Source organism: Panthera uncia, chromosome B4, assembly GCF_023721935.1.
Source record: "Panthera uncia isolate 11264 chromosome B4, Puncia_PCG_1.0, whole genome shotgun sequence".
In the NCBI taxonomy this organism is placed as follows: Eukaryota; Metazoa; Chordata; class Mammalia; order Carnivora; family Felidae; genus Panthera; species Panthera uncia.
In genome coordinates, this window is record NC_064809.1 from 131,100,901 (window position 1) to 131,113,409 (window position 12,509).

Sequence of the window (12,509 nt, forward strand, 5' to 3'; positions counted from 1 at the left end):
TGGTTCTAACGGGCAGAGTTTCTGTTGATATAACCCCATCTCTGTTTCTGACTTCTGCTGCTAGCTGATTAAGTCTGTGGTTCACACCCATACTCACCTCATCAAGTGGCTGTTCAGCCACATCCTTACTGTTCTCTTCAGAACACGTGTTCCTTTTTTTTTTTTTTTTTGCGATATGAATAGGCTGAGAATTTTCCAGCTCTTCGAATTCTGGTTCCTTTTGTTTAACAAATTGAATTCTTCAATTCATCTCTCATCTCTCAAATTTTACTATAAGCAGTAGGGAGGACCCATGCCACACCTTCCATACTTTAGAAGTCTCTTCTGCTAAATATCCATTTTCATTGCTTGCAGATTCTACCTCTCAGAAGAAACTGGAACACAATTTATCTATCTATCTATCTATCTATCTGTCTAAGTTTAGTTATTTATAATCTCTGCACCCAACATGGGGCTCAAACTCACAACCCTGAGATCAAGGATCGTGTGCTCATCCTGCTGAGCCAGCCAGGCTCTCCACTAGAACACAATTTAGCCAAGTTCTTTGCCACTTTGGGACAAGGATCACCTTTTCCTGAGTTTCCAAGAACTTATTCTTCATTTCCATCCGAGGCCTCACCAGAATTGCCTTTAACACCCTTATTTCTACCGGCCATCCCTTCGTGGCAATCGGGGGTTTTTCTAGCTGCACCTCAAAGCTCCCTGAACCTCCTCCATATGTTTAGGTATTTGTTACAGCAGCACCCCCACCTCTTGGTACCAACATTTGTACTCGCCTACTCAGGCTGTGGGAATAAAGTACTGGCTCAGAGCTCTACCCTAATGACCTCACTTAACTTGAATTATTTCTTAGGGGCCCCATCTCCAATCCAGTCCTCCTGGGGATAGGGTTTCAACGTACGTATTTGGCGGGGCCACAAACATTCAGTTCATAGCAACCACCCATACAAAGGTTCTCCCAGAGGAAAGACATTGGGAAGGAGGGAGGGGTGTGGGGACTCAGGTGTTTGCTGGGACTTGGGGGGCTTTTGCTTACTTGGCACTTTAACAAGGCTGTCCAATGCCCATCTCTCCAGGCCCTTTGAACCCAGGCTGTAGGGTCACTGTGTGGCCTTGAGCAACTTTCCTGGCTTCTTGGAACACTTTTTCCCTCCCTGATGGGGTTGTAGTGAAACTTAAAAAACAAAACAAACAAACAAACAAAAAAAATCACATTTATTTAACGATGTCTCATTTTCAGGTACGGTAAAGCCAGACACAGAGCTGCTTTTTTTGTTCAAAACCTGTGACTTCTCATCTTACTTTAGGGTGAAGCCACGGCCCTTGCTCTGCTGATGGAGACCTCACATATGGTCTTCCCTGGTAATGTCACAGACCTTCCCATACACCACTCTTCCCACTGCCCACTCTGCTCCATCCACACTGGCCTCCTTGCTCTTCCTCAAATACACTGATCAGTCTCTACCTCAGGACCTTTGCACTCACCATTCTTTCTGCTTGAACACGTTTCCCCATGTGGCTTGCTCCCTTCCATCATTTTGATCTCTGTTCAAATTTCAAAGTTCAAACTTCCCTGAGTCTGCTGTATAATTATAGCACCCTGTCACTCTATCACCTTATTTTTTTCCTTTCCTATGTGTATCCTTCCTGTGTGACGTTATACATTTATTTCTTCTATCTCTCCTCCACCTGCACATATACTCTAAAAGAGGACTTTGTCACTGTTGTTAATTGCTAAATCCCCAGGGCCTAGAACATTTTAGGAATCCCTTAAGGGCTCATCGCACAGGTGGCTGGCTGGCTGCCTCCAGTGAAGCTCCTTTTTCTTCATGTTGTGGCTGTGGCCCTGCAGCCTGGTTTCCCCACTAAACTGTGAGGGGCAGGGGTTTCGTTTCTGTCATGGCTGAGTCCCCTGCCTCCAGAGCAGAGCTTGGCACAATGGAGGAGCCACTCACATTTAATGGCGGACTGAGGTCCTGATTGTTGCTCTGCCCACTTCCCCCTGCTCGCACAGGGCCGCTGCCTGGCAGCTGCTGTGGTTTTCCTTTCCAGGTGGTATGCTTCATACTTTACTTGCCCCTTCCATCTGGGTGTCTGGCACTTAGCAGGTGCTCTTTAGCTTACTTTCTGAGAGGCGCACGACCGGGCAAACCCAGACGTAGTACCCGACCACGCAGCTCTTGGGGTGGTCTGTCCCCCTCCTCGTTAGCAGGGCCCACGAGAGCGACCAGCAGAAGGTCCTTCAATCAGGGAGAGGTGAACCCCGTATCTGGTACATGGTAGGCACCCGGGAGACGTGGGTTTCCTTCCCTTCCTGCCACCTGACCTTCCGGCTTTCTCCTAGTTGTGGGCCAGGCCTGCTGGCTGACCCCTGTTGGCAGCCTCGAGGCGGGTTGGGGCCTGGGCTTCCCCATCCTCGTGTCTGTGCAGATTGAGGGGTGCCGCAGGGACTTGTTGGGGGTGGGGGGAGGCTCGAGCCAGTCTCAGTGTGAGTGTTTCTGGACAGGTGTCCTGTAAGGAATGTCCATTCTCTCCCAGTCTTCTCAAGAAACTTGTCATTCTCCTTCACATCCAGCTCGGGAACCACCTCCTGCAGAGCCTTCCCCGGTTCCCCCAGTGGACCCACCGCTCCTTCCTCTCAGGTCCCAGGCCCTTTGCACCCACAGCCAGCCTGCATCACAGCTGACGGCCCACCTGTCTTTCCCCCTGCCCCCCCCCGCACTGGACCAGGAGGTCCTGGTGGGCGGGACTGGGCCTCAGCCACCAATTCATTTTGTGTCTCCCCTGCCCCCACGCCTAGCACCAAGTAGGGAGGGCATAAATGTTGGTTAGACTGAACTGTACCCTCACTCTCCGGGCCTCTCTCAGAGGATACTAACTCATCAATGTGTCGGGGGAGTCAGAAAATCTTCCCGAAGGAGGGGGGATTCCCTCCTCATCCTGGGCCCCAGTAAGACCTGGGCCTCCAGCTTGGTGTTAGTTTGTATTACTCTGAATTTTAGCAGTGGTTATACTCTCACTGGAGAGGGGGTGTCTGAAGGCCCAAGCCATATGCATCTCCCCCAAGCATACCTGGTTTCCGGCTGATCTTGCGTATGGTGGCACTTTTTTAACGTTTATTTATTTTTGGGACAGAGAGAGACAGAGCATGAACGGGGGAGGGGCAGAAAGAGAGGGAGACACAGAATCCGAAACAGGCTCCAGGCTCTGAGCCATCGGCCCAGAGCCCGACGCGGGGCTCGAACTCACGGACCGCGAGATCGTGACCTGAGCTGAAGTCGGATGCCCAACCGACTGAGCCACCCAGGCGCCCCTGGTGGCACTTTTTTTAAGCACTGCAAGGGCCCAGCCCCTTGGGACAGCCCTACCAGCCTCTACCAGCCTGGCAACATTGCTTATGAAATAAAATCGGTTTGCCAGCCCTGGCCTAGGGTCTATACTCTCAACTGAATGACCCTAGAGTGGTCGATAATAGATCCTAGAACAGGACATTGGAAGAAGCATAATATTTTCACACAGAAGTCTTCCCCCAAATTGCCCCAGAGACCTCTGCCTTTCCTGGGCCATGAGTATTCAACACCAAACACGGGCTGAGGTGCCTAGGAAGGTTCCCAAGTGGTTCTACCTCTACTGTACCCTCGAGGAGGGAGAGCAGCAGCCTCTTTCCTGACCTAAAGTCAGCATTTCCAGGCCTGGCCCCCACTTGCTGGCTGCAGGCCTTGTGACCTCTCCGAGCCTCACTTTCTCCATCTCTCAAATGTGGGTCCCAGATCGGCTGAGCCCCGAGGGTCATCAGTCAAGATCAGATAAAATGTGAGAGATGTCAGGGATTTCATGAACTATTGGATGCAGCCTGACAGAAGGCCTTCCCTTCCCTGACACCAATGAGCCAACTCCTATTCACCCTTCAAAGCCCAGTTCAAATGTCGCTCCCTTTGTTTCCCAAATGTTTCAACTTTTTTGTGCCTCATCCCAGCCTGCGTTTACCACAGAAGTCTGGTTTGGGGTGGGGTTGGTGGGATGTTCTTGCCATGTCTCTAATTAGGTTATAAGACCTGGGTGCAGGTGGCCACGCTGGCCTCACCTTATAAAATGGGCCTGTGGCAAATGTTGAATGCCCCCCATAGAAATCCTGACCTACAAGCTACCACTTGTAAAGTGTCTGCTGTGTGCCAGGCTCTGAAATGAGGACCCTCCTCTGTATTCAGCCCACCAGGAGGTGCTGTTTGTAACCCTCGTTGTACAAACCGGGAAGCTGCTAATCAGGGAGGTAGAGTAGCCTGCTCTGGGATTTGAACCCTTCTCCGTGGTGCGGGCACACAGCAGTGCTGCTGCTCTGGGTTTTTGGTGGTCAGAGAGGAGGATCCGCCCGAGGCTGTGTGCGGAACCTCCTTCATAACCACCCGGGGCAGGGAGTATTTTTTTCCTTGGCACTGGATGCAGACTTAGGAATTCTCACTTGGGATGGATCTGGGCAGTGCTTGTTTCTGGTAGGTCTGCTCAGACTCCAGGGCTGGGAGGAGACTGGACAGCAACTCCCCTCTGACTGCTGCAGTTTTCTGAGAGAACTACAGGCTGAACAGGGCTGGGGGAGGGCAGGGGGGCAGCCGCTCCCACCTGGTGTGAGCTGGTGTGGGGGTGTGGGGAAATGTGACCAGTGGGAGAGAGTCCGTGAAAGAGACTCGGAGTTGAAGAGAGTCATCAGACACTCTAGGTAGGGGAGGGCAGGGTCGGATTTGTGGGCCTGAAAGCACCCCCCCCCCCCCGCCGTGATGGCCTCAAGGAGGGGGGGGGGGGGGCAATGAGGCAGCTGGTCCCCTTGGCTGGGGGCAGGAAACAGCCCAGGTGGTAGGGAGGGATGGGGGCTGGATTCTGACCTAGGGCAAAGTGACAGGGCTTGGTGGTCGTGGCCGTGACCAAGCCCTGTAGTGCTGCTTGTCTAAGCCCATGGGGGTCTGCTCCCCTGCCACAGGTCTGCTGCCCACGCTGGGCCACACTGTGTGGTGACGGGTGCACCCTTGCTTCTCCCACCAGGTGAACCTCTCTTCCAGGGCCAGGACTGGTCTCACCCATCTGTGGTTCCCCAGGCTCCCAGGAAACAGGACAAATGGGTATATGATGGTCCCATCAAAGGGAGGGAGAGAGGGGCGCCTGGGTGACTCAGTCGGTTAAGCATCCGACTTCGGTTCAGGTCATGATCTCGCAGTTAGTGGGTTCACACCCCGCGTTGGGCTCTGTGCTGACAGCTCAGCGCCTGGAGCCTGCTTCAGAGTCTGTGTCTCCCTCTCTTTCTGCCCCTTCCTCCTTCCTTTCTCTCTCTCTCTCTCTCTCTCTCTCTCATGAAAAAAATAAATTAAAAAAAAAGGGAAGGAGAGAGACTCCATGGAGGAGCTAGGCTTTGAAGGAGGAATGGGATTTCCTTCACAGGATGGCTGCCCAGGTGGAAAGAAGTGCAATGGCAAAAGTTGGGGGACAGGATGACCACCACAGACCGTTCTGGCTGGAGGCCTGGAGGGGAGCTTGAGTGTGGGCGCGATGAGCACTGGTTTCCTAGACAGGGAAGCTGAGGACAGAAGGACCGACCAAGAGGTGTGCTTGGCAAGGCGAGGTGGTCCAGACCCATCACTGCCTGCCTCCTGCAGAACAGGGTCATCCCAGGAAACACCTGAAGTTTTTTTGCAGGAGGGAGGAACAGGGTTGGATAACACATATCCCCAAGGTTGTTGGACTTTATTTATTTATTTATTCATTCATTCATCCATTATTTTTTTTTTATGTTTACTTTTGAGAGAGAGAGAGCACGAGCAGGGATGGGGCAGAGAGAGAGGGAGAGAGAGACTCCCAGGCAGGCTCCGCACTGTCAGCGCAGAGCCCGATGAGGGGCTCAATCCTGCGAACCCTGAGATCATGACCTGAACCGAAATCAAGAGTTGGTTGCTTAACCGACTGATCCACCCAGGTGCCCTGTGGTTGTTGGACTTGTCCTGCTCCAAGCGCTCTGCACGTGCTGTCTCCTGAGCCCTCCTGACAGCCAGTGGTGCAGGAGCTGCCTTCAGCCCCATTCTCCCCATTAGGAGACCGTGGCCCAAAGTCACACGGCAGGTGTAAATGCTGGCATTCACACTCCCATCTGTCTGAGTCCAGAGCCCTGACTCATGGCCCTGGCAGGGCAAGCAGATGTCTAGTGGGCACATGGGCCCTGGCCCTGCCCAATGTGAGGATCTGATGCGGAGTCTGAAGACTCGTGTGGCTTCACCCCTCCCTGGGAAGGACACATGGGAGGAGCGAGATCCAGGGAACTGAGATTCCCGATCTCACACTCTTAGAGCCTCACAGCCACCCTGCCAGTCAGGGCTTATCAGCTGACAAGTTACACAGAGGAGGAAAGTGAGGCACAGAGAAGTGGGATGGCCTGCCCTGGCCACACGGTGTCTCACAGCTGTGGGCGTGGCCAAGGATGTGGCGTTTGGTCTAATAGAGCTGTTTGCCTGCTCATTGGTTGAGTGGCCTTGGCAAAGAAATTTCATTCTTTGTGCCTCCCTGTCCTCATCTGTAAAATGGGTTAGTGACACCTGCCCCTCCTACTGGACAGGATTGTGAGGATGTGGTTGACCGGATGGAAATAAAGAACAAGGTAAGGAAGTTTTAGAAGGTATTAACACACTTGCTCCCTCCCCAAAGTATCTGGGTGTTTTTATACCTGTTTTTTTTTTTTTAATTATCTTTTTTAAAAAATTATTTATTTATTTTTTAATTTACACCCAAGTTAGTTAGCATATGGTTTCAGGAGTAGATTGCACTCCTGAAACAATGATTTCAGAAGTGGATTCTTTAATGCCCCTTACCCATTTAGCCCATCTCCCTTCCCACAATCCCTCCCTTAACCCCGTGTTTGTTCTCTATATTTAAGTCTCTTACATTTTGTCCCCTCCCTGTTTTTATATTATTCTTGCTTCCCTTCCCTTATGTTCATCTGTTTTGTATCTCAAAGTCCTCATGAGTGAAGTCATATGATATTTGTCTTCCTCTGACTAATTTCACCCAGCATAATACCCTCCAGTTCCATCCACATAGTTGCAAATGGCAAAATTTCATTCCTTTTGATTGCTGAGTAATACTCCATTGTATAGATATACCACATCTTCTTTATCCATTCATCCACCGAGGGACATTGGGCTCTTTCCATATTTTGGCTATTGTCGACAGCGCATGCTATAAACATGGAGGTGCATGTGTCCCTTCGAAACAGCACCCCATATCCCTTGGATAAATACCTAGTAGTGCAATTGCGGTTTTTGCCTGCTTTTTCCTCAAGGATTTTGATGGCTTCCTGTCTTACCCATTTTGAGTTTCTTTTTGTGGATGGTGTAAGAAAGTGGTCCAGGTTCATTCTTCTGCATGTCGCTGTCCAGTTTTCCCAGCACCACTTGCTGAAGAGACTGTCTTTATTCCATTGGGTATTCTTTCCTGCTTTGTCAAAGATTAGCTGGCCATACATTTGTGGGTCCATTTCTGGGTTCTCTATTCTGTTCCGTTGATCTGAGTGTCTGTTTTTGTGCCATGTTTTTACGCCTTTTTACACCTTGGTGCCCCTGCTCATGCCTTCGTACCAGCCTTCTGCTGATGCAGGCCCACCTTCCCGGCTGCCCACCATCCTCTCTCTGTAACTACTTGATGGGGGGAGAGTGAGGGCCACACTGTGGGGCAGAGCATGGAAGAGGCCCGTGAGTGGCCTGGACGGAAAATGCTGGCTTGAGACCAGGCAGCTTCCAGCCCCTTTCCCGCAGGGTGATGGAGCCCCAGGCTCAGGTTCTGACTCAGGAGGAGGCCCACCCCACTCTGGGCTGCCACTGGGTGGGACCAGCTGATCCCAACTGATCTTCTAGCCCATACATAGTGCCACGGAAGCCAGCTGGGCCGTCAGGGTCTGGCGGGGAGCTCCCAGCCCCTGGGGGCTTTGCCCTAAAGACCAAACCTCTAGCTCTACTGCCGAGCCTCCCTTCTCCTTAAGCAGTTTCCACTCGCTGCCTCTCTGGAGCAGGCCCCCTGCGCGTGCTCAGTGCCATTCAATTGCTGTGCAACTTCAGGCCTGTCCTCAGCCTTGCAGAGCCTCTGTCTTCCTCATCCAGAACATGGGCGATTCCCTCCCTTGCCAAGACAGGGCACACACCATGCCACCTGGCCTGCTCCAGGCCAGGCTGGTTCAAAGTGCAGAGGGGCTGCTGGTGGTAAAAGAGGATGGCCTGGGTTCAAATCCTGCCTCAGCTATGAGCGGGCTCAAGACTGGGGCTCCCTGAACTTGTTTCCTCCTTGATAAAATGGAGACAAAATGACACCTGCCTCGTGGCACTGTTGAATGATTCAAAGAAACCCTTATACAAAGTGTGTGGTGCTGCATTGTAGCTATAGTCACTGGCATCATTTTGCATTTTCCCTGTCTCTTCTCCCTGGACTGAGTTTGCTGTTCAAACAAGGTGTTCTCCTGGGACTTGAGGGTGTCTGGTGCAGCACTGCAGCCCAAGCCATGTGTGAGAAAGGGCAGGAGGCCTCCATGCAGCTCCCTGCCCATCAAAGGAACAGCACAGAACCAGAGTCCAGCGGGGCCTGGGCGTGCAGGGCAGGAGCTGCGTGGTCTGGTTCAGACGGTCTCTATAGGTCACTGCCCCTCAGCGTCACCTGTGAAATGGGATGAGTGCAGGAATGAGAGGGAGTGCACAGTGGGATGGGGACTGCGACCAGCCACCGGCCCCTGCTAACTGATGGACTGTTCTCTCCCCCAGAGACTGATGGAGAGGCAGAGACGGAAGGCGGACATCGAGAAGGGGCTGCAGTTCATTCAGTGAGTGTGGGGCTGGCTGGGCGGGCGGGGGGCCAGGGACGGCCATGCCCGGGCTCTCTCCAGCTCTCCCTTTTCTTCTCGCTCATCCTTTGCTGCTCAGGCTCCCTTGTGTGCTGGGGAGTGAGGAGGTGGGTTGTGCTTGGAAGGGGCTGGCATGGCAGGGGCTGGGCGGCCGGGGGGCGGTCTGTGAAACCACCCCCATGCACACACACTCCCTGACCCTGGTCACCCTTCAGTCCCGCTCAGCATACCACTGTACCTTCGCCCTCCTTACACGCTGGCATGCTCCCTGTTAATTCTCCCGCTTGCCTGTGCACAGCTTATAATCAATCAATAAATCAGTTTCCACTTATTAAGCACACCTCTCAGGCTCTGTGCTGGGCCCTTCATGTCCATCATCTTCTTAATCCTCACAATAGCCCAGTGAAGTAGGTGGTCTTTTCTCCATTTTGCTCAGAGACGTTAAGAAACCCGTTTATGGTCACACAGCTATTAAGTAATAGGATTATTATTATTTTTTTTTATGTTTATTTATTTTGAGAGAGAGCACAAGCAGGGGAGAGGCAGAGAGAGAGAGGGAGAATCCCAAGCAGGTTTAGCACTGTCAGTGCAGAGCCTAAGGTGAGACTCAAACTCACGAACTGTGAGATCATGACCTGAGCTGAAATCAAGAGTTAGACACTTAACCGACTGAGCCATCCAGGCGCCCCCAGTGATAGGATTCTAACCCAGGTCTAGCTGACCCCAAACCCACATTTCTTTCCATTATTTGTCCCTCAAACACATGCCATGTTGGTTTTTAATTTTTTTCTTTACACACAAAATATTTTCAGTAAATTTTTTTTACCTCTTAAATAGATCTCCAGAGGCGTATTTATCATGACACTAATGAAGTGTAAGCTGCAGGGCCCCTGATTTGTGTGGGTCCTTTCCAAAGCCCTGGAAGGCTCCCTTAGCAATTCTTAGTTTCTAATTTTGTGTTCTTTTTCTCTTCTCTCTCTTTTTTTTAATGTTTAATTATTTACTTTGAGAGAGAGAGAGAGCAGGGGAGGGGCAGAGAGAGAGGGAGACAGAGAATCCCAAGCAGGCTCCTTGCTCAGCAAAGAGCCCACCATGGGGCTCGATCCCAGCACTGAGAGATCACAACCTGAACGGATATCAAAAATTGGACCAGAAAAAAAAAAAGTTGGACCGATATCAAAAGTCAGATACGGGCACCTGGTTGGCTCAGTTGATTGAACCCCCGACTTTGGCTTGGGTCATGATCTCATGGTTTGTGAGTTGAAGCCCTGTGTCGGGATTACTGTTGTCAGCGCAGAACCCACTTCCAGTCCTCTGTCTCCCTCTCTCTCTGCCCCTTCCCCCCGCTTGTACTTTCTCTCAAAAATAAACGAACATTTTAAAAAAAGAAGAAAATATTTTTTAAAAAAGTTGGATGATTGGGGCGCTTGGGTGGCTCAGTCGGTTAAGTGTCCGATCCAGATTTCCGCTCAGGTCATGACTTCTCAGTTCGTGAATCTGAGGGCGTGTGGGGCTCCACGGCAGAGCCTGCTTGGGATTCTCTCCCTTCTTCTCTCTCTCCCCCTCTCCCCCCTCCCCCGTTCACTCACTCGCGTGTGTGCACACGCTCGCTCTCTCTTTCTCTCAAAATAAATAAAGTTAAAAAAAAAAAAAGTTGGGTGATCAACCGACTGAGCCGCCCTGATGCCCCTTGTGTTTCTTTTCTTAAATAGGAATCCCCACAAAACTAGGATTTATGTCTATAAACTCCCCAATTTTGTTCTCTCACACAGACCTCTAAAACACCACCTGCCTCTTCACCACAGACTGGGTCCCTTGTCACACACACGGTGTTCCCATCGCTCTGATGGTGCTTGTGTTGACATTCACATGCTGTCCTTCCTCACCTTGCAACACAGTCACTTTGTCTTGCTCAGGCCACTGCGAGGGCTGTGGCCCACCTTTCCCTCTTCTCTAGGCCAGTCTTCCGTTTGGGGGAGGGATTTTTTTTTTTAAGTTTATTTATTTATTGTGAGAGTGAAAGAAAGTGCAAGCGGGGGAGGGGGAGAGAGAGAGAGAGAGAGAGAGAGAGAGAGAGAGAGGCAGAGAGAGGCAGAGAGAATCCCAAGCAGGCTCCTCACTGTCAGTGCAGAGCCCGATGCGGGGCTCAAACTCACAGATCGGGAGATCATGGTCTGACCCGAGATTAAGAGTCTGTTGCTTAACGAACTGAGCCACCCAGGCGCTCCTAGGGAGGGCTTTGATTTGGGAGGAGTGTTCAAATTTTATTCAGAGGCCAGTCTTGCAGATACAGTGTTTTGTAAGAACTCTGTCTTTAACTTAAGTCACTGATTTCTCTGGAGCTGGACCTTTGAGCCCTGCCTTCTGAGTGCCCCCCCCCCCCCACCTCCCTGGGTGAAATCCATACCTGCGAAATGAGACAAGGCCCCTTCCCTCACAGAGGCATTGTGCTGGAGGTAAATGGTAGGTCGCTCTGTGTCCTCCTTCCCCTTTCCAGAGAGGAGCTCCTAGAAGGTTCAGCAATAGGACAGCCTCCCGGGAACCCCTATGTTAGTCTCCTAAGAGTTTGCTTTACAGGGTAACACAGTAGGACCTGCTGGTTTTAAAATTAACTTTTATCACATGTAGATTTTGTGTGCTTAGCATTTATTAGGCACCTCTGGGCACGGAGCACTGTAGGAGCTGTGAAGCAGCTTGCATGGGTGGGGTGGCACTGGCTTATGTGGATGAGGTGACCTTCAGGTCAGAGTGTGCCCTACTGACCCGGGAGCTGGGGCTGGAGGGGAGAGGCTGGAGGTGGGAAGCCAGGCAGGCAGGAGGGTAGCCGTGGGGCCTGGCTGGGCAGTACAGGGAACAGAGATGGGCCCTGGTCCCTGATGGTGGGGAAGCAAGGAGGGCAGGATGGGAGCCCCATTGTCACAATCAGGGACACCACCTCCCTCACACACACAGGGGAGGGACCTCGGTGTCTTCTCTCACCCCTTTGGCTGACTGGCTCAGGCTGCTCTCTCTTGCCCAGGTGCCAGCAGCAGCTCTGGGCAAAGGAAAGAGCCCCAGCCCTGTGCTTTAGTCCCGGCTCTGATGCCGACCTGCTGTGTGACCTTGGCTGAGTCACTGTCCACTCTGAGTGTCTGTTTTCACCTCTGTGACATGAAGGACCAGGAGACAAACCCCAGGTGCTCTTCTAGCTTAGCCCTTTAGCCTGACAGATGTGGCTCTGTTCTCCTGGACTGATGCTTTCTTCTATACTGAGCTGGCATTTTGTGGGCCCCAGGGGAGGAGAGGGTGCCCACAGCCCCATCTGCTGGGCTGGAATGAGGAGTCAGGCTCTGACCTGGCGTTGGCCAAGGTCATGTGTGTTTGGGGGGCTGGGATGGGAGAAGGGCAGAAGCTGTCCAACTGGGGGGACCTGAGATGGACTTTTCCTGCTGCCTGGGGCCTGCATTTACAAGTTTAGCGTGTCGGGGGCACGGTCATTCCCAGAGAACTGGTTTCTCAGGAAGAGGCCAGCTGGCTGGCCTTCTCAGCATCTGCACCGGGAAAGCCTGGGGCAAACACAAGGCCTTCCTCCCTCCCTTCCAGCAGAAACGGAAGACCAGCATGTGTTGGTCTGGGGAGAAAAAGCTGCTGTTCCCTTACCCCAATCCAC

At 52.0% G+C, this 12,509-nt stretch overlaps 1 protein-coding gene across 2 annotated transcripts in view; it reads left to right on the forward strand.

Annotated features, from left to right (window-relative positions):
* Window positions 1-12,509, forward strand: part of ZC3H7B (zinc finger CCCH-type containing 7B) — a 61,097-nt gene that overhangs the window by 16,593 nt on the left and 31,995 nt on the right. The window contains exons 1-2 of one of the 2 annotated variants that reach the window (XM_049626408.1): window positions 5,367-5,589; window positions 8,781-8,839. In XM_049626408.1, coding sequence (XP_049482365.1) covers window positions 5,536-5,589; window positions 8,781-8,839 — 113 coding nt within the window. In that variant the 5' untranslated portion in view covers window positions 5,367-5,535. Of the gene's footprint in view, window positions 1-5,366; window positions 5,590-8,780; window positions 8,840-12,509 lie in introns of those variants that run through there. The other variant, XM_049626410.1, reaches the window with a different exon arrangement.